General features: G+C 42.5%; 1 protein-coding gene and 1 long non-coding RNA gene across 2 annotated transcripts in view; both read left to right on the top strand.

Annotated features, from left to right (window-relative positions):
* MRTFA (myocardin related transcription factor A) overlaps positions 1 to 14,415 on the top strand; it is a 235,698-nt gene that overhangs the window by 160,402 nt on the left and 60,881 nt on the right. The window contains exon 12 of the mRNA XM_085601073.1: positions 2,980 to 3,987. Within this exon, the coding sequence (XP_085457199.1) occupies positions 2,980 to 3,987 (1,008 nt within the window). The remainder of the gene's footprint in view (positions 1 to 2,979; positions 3,988 to 14,415) is intronic.
* Positions 8,329 to 10,885, top strand: LOC146833334 (uncharacterized). The gene is made up of 2 exons (XR_014960568.1): positions 8,329 to 10,462; positions 10,614 to 10,885. It is a non-coding gene; the product is annotated as an uncharacterized LOC146833334 (long non-coding RNA).

Below are 14,415 nucleotides of genomic sequence, written 5' to 3'. Positions count from 1 at the left end.
ATCTTTTCATAACAAAGAGAACTCCAAGTGACAATTCTTTGTCAGCTGGTGGTGTTATTCCAGGACAGAATGAAAAGGTCTTTCAAGACCATGGTCAGGGACATTGGCTTATACTTTCCCCCCAATTTCCCTTGTCCCAAGGGTTTGTTGCAAGCTGACGGGAGAACGATGTACGCCCATACTAATTCCAGAATGCTATGTTACGTTCAATAAACTATGTAATCGCTATGAGCACTATTAAATCATCATATGCTGGCCATAAGGTAGGTAATGTCACAAAATGTATTTCAACTGTAGTCCAATGCGAATGAGCTCACACTTCGTAATTTTCCTATAGGCAACCCACGTGTGTGGTCAATTCAGACTTTATTAAGACAAATAAACATCTCGGTTGTTGAGTATGATTTTTTTTTGTTTGAAACGGTTTTTATTGTTTTGGCTTACAGACAACCACTTAACATCCGTATATCAAATCCCAATTATTTTCCGGATCACTCAAACCCCCCCCCAACAGTCGATCTTTCCCGGTTGTTGAGTATGATGATCTAGTAAAACTCCAGGACAGAACAGTATCCGCAAGCACAAAACTTGAAACATTCTAGCTGCAGTGTTTGCAAAATCCATGATGGAGTTCTGTAGTCACGGACTATTAATCCCAAGCATACTGAAGCATCTTTCATCATGGGCGCCTTACCTACGTTGCATTAGTCATCATCTGAGAATTTAATAATGTTGCTATTGATGAAAAGGTTGAGTGTGCTACCTACTATAGTGGAGCTCTAGTGATTATTTGACTGTTTTTTGCCAGAAATTGTTAGGGGGGGTAAACAACCTGCATCGGTGACCCATTCAGCAGTGGGTCATTGTAGATTCAGCACCTGTTTGCCCTGTATTCTGGGAGTACAACAAGAGGGACGTGTAGTGTCCAGCTCCAAGTCGGTGAATCTTGTTTAAATAGTTGTTGCATGTATACTCATACTAATTGCACCAATGTGGGCCAGGCACTGATCAAGTTCAAACCAGTCAAGTATCTACTCTCCAGAACCCACGGTCATATTCTACACCAAAGTTCACTATCCCTGCACCTTACTGCTTAAGATCTAGGGTATGGTCTCTTCAACATTCTCCTTCACCGACCGAAACTTATTCAGGCAGCTAGTGCAGCTTTCATTATAGACCCTTACTCCTTGAAAAGGAAACATTTGTGCATCTGGACCACGTCTGTGCACATTGATTCACAATAAATGTGTTTTTCTTTATTACTGCCTTACCTTCTACATCTTGCGTAATTAGATTTAAAGTATTCCTCTGTTAGATATCTCAGCACTCTAAGCTGCTCTCTTTGTTCTACTAGAGTGATAAAGGAATTTATGAGTGGACTGCTTCACACTTTTCCACCTCTGACAAAAAGCAAACCTAGTTGCGAGCTGAACCCTGTGCTAGAGGCAGGCACTAAAGATCCATTTGAATATTTACACAAGGCCTCTCTTCAAAGCTTTCATGGAAGACCAATCTTTCTCCTTACTATAACATTTGCAAGGCACATTAGTGAACTCCATGTTTTTTCCGTCATCTGACATCCATTAAACTACTTTATCTGACATTTTGCAGTTAAAATATTGTGGCTCTTTCTACGAATCCACTATTGATGCCTAAAGAATTAGCCTCATTCCACCTTAACGAAGCGAACCTTTTTTCCTCAACCATCTTCTGCTGCATTTACTGCTGCACGTCCCTTACATCGATAGAACAAAAGACTTTCAAAATCAGATCAACTTTTCATCTCCTTTGCAAAATCCAACAATGGTCTCTCAAAACAAGGCACTGCTGGATCACTGCTTGTATTTTCTTCTATCCTGCCACAGCTGTCTACATCTCAGACGCAGAAGGCATGCCAGCCACACGTATGCCAACCATAGCTGCACTCTTTTCTCAAGTGCCTCCAAGAATATATGCAAGGGAGCAAAGTGATTTCCACCCTTATTTCACCAAACATTGATGCCTGGATATCTGGTTAAGCTCCAAATCTTTAGTTGTTTATGTTCAGCTTGTTTCACTGAGATGAACCTCCTTTCTGCCTTTGTTTAGTTTTTATCCATTTATATCTTAGAAACATTTTAATGTGGCTGCTTTCTCCAGGTTCCTTGCAGTTTCTTTGAGGTACAAAAATCTGACAGTTTGAGCCTCAGATCAGACTAAAAAAGCAGTTTCAGAAGCAACACTTTGCCTTGAAATCATTGTGACTCCTAATGTCCTGTAGAATGCAGGGAGCTTCAGAAGAATATTGTTAAATTGTCTCCAATGCAGCCAGCAGAGTCAGAATTAAACTTTAGACGTGCTCTCCATGGCAGGACTTGGGTATGTAAAATTGAAAATAAAACAACAGTGATAACGGGCTCCAGACAAATGATCTACACCTTTAGGGAGAGTTATGTCTAGCTATGAAATCATGTTCAAGATAACGCATCCGTACAAATGGAACACTAGCAGAACATTAAAACACATACATATATGAATATTGAATTGAGGGTGGAAAGATGTTTATTAAGAGACAATCCACTGACATTTTTTATGTATGCAGCTGGATATACCTGGTTTAAGTAGCTATAGGTAACTGGCAAACTGTAGGCTAGTGGGGTCCTAAGCTCTAGTTAATGGACAGACTAGGTAGAACTCGATATAATGTGTATAGTGATTAGGCAAATATGGCGAAAGGGATTTTTGGCTCTCTGGAATGGGCAGTCAGAATGGCTGCAATCTTATCTCCACATGTGGGGACAGTGAGTGTGCCTGGGACCATGTTTGCCATCCCACTTGATATGCCTTATTACTGCTTAATGGCAGTGGTTGTGCACCGCGACTTGCTGCTCCTGGGCTTTACCGCACTGATTCCCCCACTTTCACTCAGACTGTGCCTCTGGTATTTGCTATCCTCATCCTATTTTAAAACACTCACTTGTCTTTGTTTCCCTCCACAAGGTGGCAGAGCTGAAGCAAGAACTGAAGCTGCGGGGTCTTCCTGTGTCTGGTACAAAAACTGACCTGATAGAGAGGCTTAAATCCCACCAGGATGGCAGCACAATGCCCAAACCCAGTCCCACTCGACCCAAAACAGGAGAAGTGGTGGTGGCATTTTCTGCTGGGCGACAGAGCACTGCACCCGCAGAGACCCCTATGATATTTGGCAGCACCAGCTCCTCTCCCCCACTGTCCCCAACACCCTCTGAACACTCCCTGCTCAGCCTGGATGATGTCTCGTGCAGTGACACCTTTGGCGAAATGGTTTCCTCCCCACTGACTCAGCTGACCTTGCAGGCCTCACCAGCACCCCCAGTAAAAGAGGAGCCACCAGCTGCCACTTCTCCAGCAAACTGCAGGGATTCTGATATGCTTGACAAGGACCAGATGCTGCAGGAGAAGGACAAGCAGATTGAGGAGCTGACCCGTCGGCTGCGACAGAAGCAGCAGCTCGTTGAAATGCTGAGACAGCAGCTAGAGCAAGAGAAGCGGGCACAGCAGCAAGGACTAGCAGGTGGCAATGTCACCTCTTCATCAGTTGCAGCCCAGCCGGTACCCAGTCAGCAAATCAAGCAGGAGGTAGACTTTTCTCCCTGCCAATCAGAAGAGCCCCGTACCCTTTTCCTTCCCAGCCAGGATGACCCAGGCCAAGACCATTTTGACTCGGCCAAGGAGTCCTCTTCTAGCCAAATGGACATTTCAGAAACTGGCTCATTGCCAAAGCCTGTGGTGGTGAAGCAGGAGCACCCATCCAAAGCAGACATGACGTGCCATGTGCCAGCAGTGCCACACGTGTTCCTCAGCAATCCGCCTGGCGGCCTAAGTCAGCTCCTGAAGGGGACCAGGTCACCTGCCATCATCACAGACTCCACTGGTGCCCAACTGCTATTCACAGTAACCAATCAGAATGCAGAGGCACGGAGCCAGTCGCCCCAGACTGGTGCTCTGCAGGGACGAACAGGGCTACAAGTAAGTGTAATCTCAAGCTAACATAATCTGCAGTCGTACAGTAATGGCTTTGAGACTGGCTGTTGATGGTCTAAAAGTTTTGTTTCTGGCTGGTGTTGAATGGTTAGCCAACAGAGAAAGTTAACAGATTCACAAACCTTTATCTCCTGATAGCTACAGGGGGACCCTGCAGTCTTTTTCCTTTTTTCAATTCTGCATCCTTACTAAGAACTTTTTCAACAGGACTCTTAATAATGATGAGGTGATCCCCACAATGCCCATCACTGCTGTATCTTCTCTGATCTGTTTGCCCACTGTTGAGTAGATTAAGAAGGACTTTCCAAAGCACATGTATCTCTGTTTAGGCACCACTGCCTTTTTGGTTTTAGGGAATTTCATTCACTGACTTTGTAAATGGAAATAAGGTTCTGGTATCTGGCAGGTTGGCATTTTTCATTTCTTTGGTCTCTTCCATGTTTTGTTTTATATGCTATGGATGGGACAGTCTCTCTTTAAGTTGTGCTGCCTCATTATGGTAAAGCTGCCAACTTCAACTTTGTGTGATGTCTGCGATCCAGTCATGAGACGAGACCTTCATAGCTTATCTAAGTTAAGGCATAGGAAATTAAAACAGCGAAGATGCGGGCTTGGGGCGGGAGTAAATCTCTTACAGCTGACACTATAAAAAAGTTGTGGAAGAGCAGCAGTTTTTGTTGAGTGTGAAGGGGTATCATTCTTCTTAAGCAGCTAAAAAAGATGAAGTTAAGGGAGAGGCAGTTTAATAAACTGTAAAAAGAAATTGCAAGTATTTACTATGGTGCCTCAACTGCTGTTTTTCATGCAAATTGTGATGTCAGTGTGTAGGAAGCTGGCTCTTTATATGATATATCAAACTGAGATCTATCATGTAAAGAGTCCTGGGGTTCCCTTATGAGTGGACAGGGGGCTTGCTGTGGCAATCAAAGGTGGTCGAGCAGACTTAGGCTTAACACAGAGGAAAGCAAAACATCTGAAAATACACACTGTGGTCAATAAAAGGGAGACATGACTCAAGAGGGAGATCCACACCAATTTATAAAAATAGCAAGCATCTTTATGTATGTTTAGGCATCAGAAGAAAATCGTTCGGGTAGGTACATTTTTAAGTATGAATTATTTTCAGTTTAAAAAGTCGACAGTGGCGTTTTTAGAAGCTGCAATGTTATCCTATGGGAGTAAAAGTCAATGCTGCATTTGAGTATAGTACAGCGACGTACATGACCCTTCTCCATGAGTTACAGTGTGTAGTGAGCAAGACAGCCACCAGCAGAACACCACCAGTGGCACTAGGGCGGCTGGGTGCATAGGTGCAAAATAGCGTCAGGTGCCCAATGTTACTCTATTGGGAATGGTCGCAGTGAAAAAAGGCTGCACGCTTTGACTGGGAATAGCAGTCGGGCTGAACCAACAGGGGGGTTAGGCGTCCTGATGCTCGGGGATGTAGGGACACCTTTGGTCCTCTTCTCCATGGCCCAGGGCTGACGGGTGCAGAGGTATCTTTAGGTGTCAGGCTTTCTTACCAGGAGCAGTCGCGATAAAGGCGGACTGCGTGCAGAGGCTGCAGGCATTGTTGGGGAGTTCACTTGGGGCGAAACCATGGTGGACTCAGTCTCTGGAGGGCTGAGGGACCACAATGACACCGTTGGCTCTAGTTAACTAGGGCATGGAGGCGTCTGGTTTCTGCGGTAACAAAGTCGCCACAGGAATCTTTGGTTGCCTGCAGAATGCAGGGAAACAGGTCTTCTACTTCTTGGGTGGTCTTTGTTCCCGGGTGAAGTGCTGGCAGGTCTCCCTGTCTGTGGGGACTCCGCAGCTGCAGGACAAGTCTACTTTTGGCATAATTGTCGAAGTCAGCAGGCAAGGTTGACGACAGGTCGGTTGCTCGGCCTTCAGTTCTTGCAGGATGCGACTCTTCACGTCCTCCTTCATTCTTCGGGTCTGCAGGATCTGTTTCTCTGGTGCCTTGGACTCCCCCAATTACTACATTTAGGGGCATTAGGGAAGTTTGGGGTAGTAGTCAATGGGCTACAGATCCCTGGGGTCACTAGCCCCCCTAAATGGCCACTTCATGTGGGAAGTAGGCATAGCCCTATCTCAGAATTCCTCAGTATGCCATCAGAATGTTGGCTACTTCTGAATATTTGTGTCCACCTCAGTTTACCTCACCTTAGGAGGGTATTAGCTTTGGGGTTGCAGGCCTACTTGACTAGCTAATTTTCCCATCTGTCCAGGTGCCAAAGGGGCTCTGGACAAAGGGGGTCAGCTTCCGTTCCTGTAAGGGGAGCCAGATTTGCATTTTATAGGTTGCAGCTCTTTGAAGCTTGCCAGCCTAAGAAGGCTAATCAGCAGGACATCCTGTGGGAGGGTGAGTCCCCTTTCCAGACAGGTTTTTGTTCTGGTTCTCCTTAGAGTAGAGGGCCGTCACCCTAGGAGGTCAGAACCGTGTCTTGGTGGCAGGCTGGCAGAAACCCATGAATGAGCACACCAGAGACTGGTAGGTTTTTAGGGGGCACGTCTAAGGTGCACTCTGGGTGCATGTATTGGTAGATGCAACACTGGAGTCAGTGTGAGTTTATTAATACGAGTTGTTTGATACCAAACATCCCTATCTTCAGTGAAGCCATCATGTAGCTGTTCTCACCAGCGTCCAGCACATGTTTCAAAATAGCTTCCCTGGTCACTTGTACTGGCAGTAATAGGACTGACCAGCACAGGGGCAGATCTGCTCGCTCATGCAAGTATGCCCTCATATTTAATATCAAGCATCCTGCCTTATGGCTGTCAGGCCTGCTCTAGGGGTGACTTACAAATATTACATGTGGTGCTAGGGTACATAGCACGCAGGGATGTGTGACATGTTATGTTTTCACTTTGGTCTGCACCAAGACACGCAGCCTGCAATGGCAGCCTTGCATATGCTTGGTGAGGGGTCCCTTAGGGTGGCACAATTTGTGCTGCAACCCTTAGGGACCCTCTTTAGTACCTCAGGCCCTAGGTACCAGGGGTACCATTTACTAGGGACTTACAGAGGGTACTAAAAGGTTTTCCAATTGAGGGAAACAATTATATAGTCTTGGTAAAGAGATCGGGCACTGGGGACCTGGTTAGCAGGAGCCCAGTGCACCTCCAGTCAAAATTAAATCATTTACCAGGCAAAAAGTGGGGGTGACCATATCAAAAAGGGCCTCTTTCCTACACGGTGGCTGTTTCAGTGTCTTAATCACTGGCTCGGCATACAGTCAGATCGCCCACTCTTAAATTGCAAGCTATTGAAGAGGAGAATCGTTCTGTAGAATTCAAGTGGGTAGCAAGTTACTGATGACACTCCAATACCCATTAAAAAGTGCAAATTCCCGGGCAAGGACCCCAGCCTCCGCCCATCCCATCTGCCAGTTGCACTGCTTAACTTTGATGTAAAATTGTTCACCTCTATTCTGGTATCCCAACTTCACGAGTTTTGGCCATTGTTAATATCTAGCTGCGTGCCAGAATTCATAAGGAACCGGCAAGCCAGGGATAACTTTAGAATGTCAGTTAATGTTATGGATATAGCAGAATGCATCTATACCACAACCATCCTTTTCTCACTTCATGCAGAAAGGCTTTTGACCATGTGGACTGGCAGTCCTATCAAAGACCGGACGGGGACCTCGTGTGACAACTGACCTGTTAGCGAATTATATAGCCTGAATTCTCGCGTCTGGGTCAATGGCATCCTTTCTACACCAATCCTATTACATCGGGGCACAAGGCAAGGGTGCCCCTTGTAACTGCTCATTTGTGCACTCCCCATGGAGCACCTCATCTATCACTTAGAATCCACTCCGGAGCTCAAGGAAATGGAGGTAGATGGGGAACAATATAAGCTAGAGCTTTTTGCAGATGACATTCTGTGCTTCCTCACTGGCCCTGTCGCTTCTCTCCCACTCCGTTTTAGTGAGCTACAACGATTCAAGGGAGCCTCAGACTTTCGAATTAACTGCACAAGGTCCACAGGCATAGGAGTGGCAGACTCTGCCAGACTAGCTCGACTCGTATTAACCATATCAAGCGTCTCATGAGATGCTTGCTCTCTGCGTTATCTGGGAATAACGCTCACAAATTCCACCTCCACACTTTATGCTAGCAATTTTCTGCCAGTGTTAAGAGACCCTTCGTACAGATTTATATCGATGGAGTGAGATTCAAGATCTGCTGGCTTGGTCACATGAATAGCGTTAAAATGAATCACCTGCCCCAGATACTTTGTTGCCCATACCCTACCACTGTGGATACCCACCAAGACTGTGCTTCTGACCCATAAACAGATGCTTTGGTTTGTTTTACAAAATTCCACTCTGAGAATCCCAAGGTGTACTCTCTACAGGAGGGATGCTCCCCCATTCCCTTAAACCGCCTCATGTAGATGAGATCAGTTCCAGGCCCCGCATTGGCCTCTCTATGCTACAGCCATCCTTCTAACTCATTGGGATAAAATCACTCAGCCTCAAGCTGCTATGACATACCCTTCATCGCTTTCCCCAACACATGGAACCTGGAGTTTATGCCGGGCTTGCTAGATACCACCTGCAACGAATGGGGGTGTGCCCCTACTACTAGGTGGCTTATACTCTTTATTTATTTATTTATTTAAAAAGTTTTCTATAGTGCTAACAAGACCCATGAGGGTATCAGAGCGCTTTACTAGGGGGCGCGGGATGGAGAGGATAAATCGGTAGAAGACAGTTATAAAGTGCATTTAAGAACATAAAATATAAACATAGAGTTTTAAATCGGGTGCGCAAACTCTTTCAGCAACCAGACTGGGGAGGACGTGAACAGCAAAAAGAGTTCAACAAGTAAGTTCAGTCGATATCTCATGTGGAAAATGCTTTTAGTCTAACCACTTGGATATTAGGACTGATTTCCTTTCTGATTTGAAGGAGGCAGAAGAGTGAATCGGACTGATTTCTTTTGGCAGAGAATCCCAGATTTTCAGTGCAATGCCAGAGAAAGCTCTATAGCCTGTTTTTTTCTTGCCGAAAATCTGTGGTTTCAGCAGCATGGAGCTGTTGCTACACGATGTGCTACAGCTGCCCGATGGTTCCAGTTTTTGAGCAAGGTAACTTGGGGTGTTGAAATGTAAAGCTTTGTGGGTCATGCAAGCGATTTTTAGATTAATTTGTTCTTCGCACGGGAGCCCGTTTAAGGATTTCAGGTCAGGGGAGATGTGATTATTTCTTTTTGTTCCGGTGATGAGTCTGGCCGCCGCGTTAAGGGAGGCTCGTAGGGGGGCCAGCTTGTATTGAGGAAGGCGCTGAGCGTGGCACTTCCGTAGTCAAGCCTTGGCAAGACTAGGGCTTGGACCACCGATTTAAGATCTTCCTGGGGGAGGAAAGGTTTCAGTTTCCTTAGAATGCTTATCTGGTAGTTTGCTCCTTTTGGTGGCATTGCTGATATGTTGCATGTGCAGATGTTTTTCTAGTTAATTCCCAGAGATTTCGCAGAGCCTTCAAAGTGAGGAGTACAGTTAAGAGCAGTTAGATGTTTCATTCAATCAGGGCTCGAAAAATCCACTCGACCGCTCGCATATGCGAGCTAAATTTAACGAGGGCGAGCTGTTTTTAGGTCCTACTCGCCCTTTCTGGCAAGTAGGAAGACAAACTACCTTTTGTCCTCTGTCTGTGAAAACGGAGTAAATGTGACAAGATAACAAGATTTAAAGGCATTTTTATTGCTCACAAAGTTAATGAGCAATAAAGATGCATTTAAATCTTGTTATCTTGTCACATTTACTCTGCTTTCAGAGACGGAGGTCAAGTAGGTTGCAGTTAGGTCGAGGAGATTTTTCAAGGTACTAGTCCTGCAGGACTAGTACAATATTTTGGATTTGTCGAGCCCTGATTCAATGATCGATCTTTAGATTGTGTTTGGGTGGGGTAATGAGTAGGAATTCAGTTTTGGTGGCATTAAGTTTGAGATGGTTGAGCGTAAGCCAGTTCTGAGTACTCTGTAGGATCGTGTTAAGGGTAATGAGGTCATCAGGAGAGGATATTTTCAGGTACAGTTGTGATGATGAATGTTGGAGGGTGCTAAGGAGTCCGCTAAAGGTTCCATGAATAAGTTGAAGAGAATGGGGGAGAGGGCAGATCCCTTTGGGACTCCAAGAGTGGCATGCATGTAGACAGCTCTTCCAAATATCTGCAGTAAATAAGTTCTTCCTTACCCAACTTCTTCATTGGGCAAACACAGATACAGTCAAAGAGAAGGGATGCAGTGCTGAAACACCTCTTGAGCAGCTGTTCACCCAGCATTATCCGGAGAATGGAATTTCCAGTTAGTACACTGCCCTCAGTAGCCTATCACAGTCATATATGTACGCCTATCAGTCACACAGTGAGCATTACCTTAAAGTAACAATATTGGATGATACCGGACAGTGACTGTTTGCCATCAGCACAAAGCCAACACCTATAAGGTGTTTACTAAAGCCTTATAGCCCACCGTAGCAGGCTAGACCAGCCATTAAAGACATGCTTCAGTGTTAAAGGCCCGAGCCGAAGGCAAGGGCCTTTAACAAGGGAGCTGGCCTTTAATGCCGGTAAAGCCCAGCTATGGAGGGCTATAAGGCTATTGGAACATTCCGCCACTAGAGGGCAGAATCTTCTTTTTTTTAGTTAAGTACTTTTTTATTGAAGATAAAGAGTTGTATGCATTACAAAAAGTAAGGAAAATATGTCTTATTTAGCATCATATAATATAAAGAATTCAGTTGAACCATAAATTCCTTAATAACATAGGAATATGAGAAAATACGTGTAGTGATAAACAGAATTAACAAGGAACGTTATTATGCAGTTTATACATTTTTACAAAAGGGAGTAGAGGAGGAAAAGAAAAATCGAAAAGGAGAAAAACAAGAGAAGGAAAAGAAAAGAAATGATAGAGCGATAAACAGGCCAAATAAAGGTTTTGTAGATGAATTATCAAAGTCAGCAAAGTACAGAAAAAAACATTTTGAAAAGAAAGTGGAATATTACATGAGAAAATCAATAAGCATTTTGCCCAAATAGTTTTCAAAATACAATAACTTTAGGACAATAATAGAGTAAATGACTCTAAGTACCATCAGAAGCAAGACATGACCAGCAGGCAGATGAAATAGAGGAGTACATTTTATGAAGAAAAACAGGGGTAATTACAGCTCTATTATAGATAAAAAATAAAGATTGTGTTATATTGGCAGCTTTAGAGGTTTTAAGTTCTTTACTCCATAATAAGTCCCATTGTTGGATAGATAATGAATGGGATAAATCTTTCTCCCATAATAGTTCAATAGAAGATTTATTTCTCATAATGATAGGGGAAGAAAGAGATTTATATATGAAGGAAGCTTTGGGGTGGAGTCAGTGGAAGGTTGTATACCGGTGTCACAGGAATAAAAGGTGTAACGTCAGGTGTAAAGTTATTGCTTAATAAATAAGTCTAGAGTACAGGAATTAATTGATTATATTGTTAGAAACAAGAATCAGGAAGGTCATACCGCTCCTGCAATTGTGGGAAGGATAAAATAGAATTATGGGAAGTCAAATGATGCACATAAAAAAAATACCCTTTTCCTTCCAATGTTTAAAGTAGAATGATTTGGGGCGAAATGTAATAAATTTATTGTACCAAATAGAGGATGCAAGAAAGGATTGACGAGAATCAGATCCTTGGTTAAAAAAGGTGTACAACAAATAGTGGGAGTACTTAAGAATAGGATTTTTAGATATAAATGTACAATTGGACATAGAAACAGCATTCCTTAAAAGAACATTCTTGTAATAAAGAACGTTCAAAAACAACCCATTTTGGTATTGGAAAATCATGTAATCTTTAGATATAGCATAAAATTGACGGGTTAAAAAGGCAGAGTGATATAACTTAGTCGGGAAATCGTACACCCCCTTCAGTTTTTGGTCTAATTAGCTTAGATAAGGCAATGCAAGCGCGTTTGTTATTCCAAAGGAATTTAATACAGATGGAATTTATTTGGGAAAAATAATAATTAGGAATTTTAATAGGTAACATAGAAAGCAAAAAAAAGGACATGAGGGACACATCATTTTAATAGATTCTAATCTACCCCACCAAGATAAAAAATAGGGGAGACCAGGAAGATAATAATTTTTGGAGTTTAGTTTTTAGAACAGCGAAATTATAAACAAATGTAGCAGGTATAGTGGGAGAAAACCATACTCCTAAATATTTAATCTTTTGGGGGCATCATGTGAAATTGGTCTTGTGAAAACAAGAGGATTTTAGTGGTAGGATTTCTGTTTTAGAACAATTTCACTTGTAACCAGAGACCCTGGAAAAAAGAATAATCTCTTGCAAAAAAGGATCAAGAGAAGTAGAGGGATTAGACATATAAATTAAAACATCATCTGCATAAGCAGAACGCTTTATTTCTTGAGAGTTGATTTTAAATCCAGTAATACCAGGGTTGCATCGGATACGCTCAAGAAAAGGCTCCAAACAGAGGAGAAAGAGCAATTGAGATTGAGGGCAGCCTTGTCTAGTGCCTCTGTGGAGTTTAAAAAGGGGGGAAATGGCCATTAACAAACACACAGACAGGTGGTACAGTATATAACAATTTGCTTAAAGAAATAAATCTGTGACCAAAACTAAACCATCGAAGGTTAGAAAACATAAGTTGACAATTTATATGATGGAATGCTTTCTCGGCATCAAGCGACAAGGCTGCTAGGGGAGAAGGATATTTTTCCCCAAGGGCAAGAATATTGGAAAACATTCTGGAATTATCAGATGCAAGCCTGCCCTTAATGAAACCTGATTGTTCAGGCTTAATCAAAAGGGGGATGATATCATTCAAACGGGATGCTAAAAATGTTGCAAAGACCTTTGATTAACGAAATGGGTCAGTAATTTTTACATAAGGTAGGGTCTTTATCGGGTAATTTCCAGACGGGAAATATCTTTTTCGAGGGAGGAAAGAATGTCAGGAATGGAAGGGGGATTAGGTAGAACCAAAAAAAGATTCAATATCATCCTCAGCGGGGTTCGTATCTTCAGTTTATAATTGGTCGTAATAAGACCGAAAGGCCTTAGCAATGTTAGAATCTGAGGACAGCATCTTATTACTATGTTCACATCGAATGAGGCCAACAGTTTTCCTCTCTGATTTAATTTTTAAATAATTGACTAACATTTTACCAGCCTTGTTTTGGCCACCATGATATTTAGTAAGCGTGTTCGAGAACTTTTGTATGTTGGAGGGTAGAGAGGTATTTAGCATTTAATGCTTTTTTCTTCCTGGCATATTAGGTGATTGTTAAGGCCCTGAAGGAAGCTTTGAAAGCATCCCAGTTGTTATGGACAGAAGTATCATTAGAATGATTCATTTGAAAAAATGTGTTAATAAACGAGATCGCTTCTGAAATAAAGATTTGGTCTGATAAAGTATTATTGAAACGCCACGACCCTGTTTAGGAGTAGTGAAGGACATATCAAAGGAAGATAAAACAGGAGCATGGTCGGAGATAAAAATAGAACTAATCTCTGATGATTGAATAGTAGGAAGTAAGGATTTGGAAACCAAAACATAATCAATACGAGACATAGTGTGGTGTACATTAGAAAAAAATGGGCATTTACAGGTATTAGGGTTACAAATTTTCCACATATCAAAGAATGGACGAGAGGAGATGGCAGATTGAAAAGCTTTATGGGAATTATCAGGTTTGAATTTACACTTAGACTTTCTATCAGTAAAGGGATCCAACAGCTCATTGAAGTCACCAGCAACAATGATATTGGGATTGGGAATAGAGGAAAGTTTCACTTTAATACTATGCCAAAATTCTGGGTCAGATTTAACGGGTCCATAAATATTGGAAAAAAGTAACTTGTTTTTGAAATATAATTGCATCAAACAAAACCCGTCGTCCATTCATATCACATTCAGTTGATATAATTTGAGCATTAAGAGATTTGTGACATAAAATAGTAACACCACCCTTACGATTAGCAGTAGGAGAAAAAATTACCCGGTTAACCCATTGACGTTTAAGTTTGAGAGATTCTATATCCTTACAATGCTTTTCCTGTAAAAAAGCTACATGAGAATTAAATTGAGATAAATGACAAAGTACCTTTTGGCGCTTTACGGGTTGACTGAGACCATGAACATTCCACGAGACAACATTAAACATGTTGCGGGGTGAGGAAGGGTATATGGGAACAGGTACAATCGGCTGCAAGAGCAATATAAGAGACAAAAAGACACCATTTAACAACAACTACAACATAATATAAAACAAAAACGATAAAATGGATGGAGTAAAGAATAAGGAAAACACTCATGTGAGAACAAGAATAAAGGTTAAAGAAGGGAAAGAAAAAGAAAGTCCAATACAAATAAGAAGT

The sequence above is a fragment of the Triturus cristatus genome, chromosome 4_2 (genome assembly GCF_964204655.1).
Source record: "Triturus cristatus chromosome 4_2, aTriCri1.1, whole genome shotgun sequence".
NCBI classification, from domain to species: domain Eukaryota; kingdom Metazoa; phylum Chordata; class Amphibia; order Caudata; family Salamandridae; genus Triturus; species Triturus cristatus.
The sequence above is the reverse complement of the archived record's forward strand: the minus strand, read 5'-3'. Positions and strand labels throughout refer to the sequence as shown.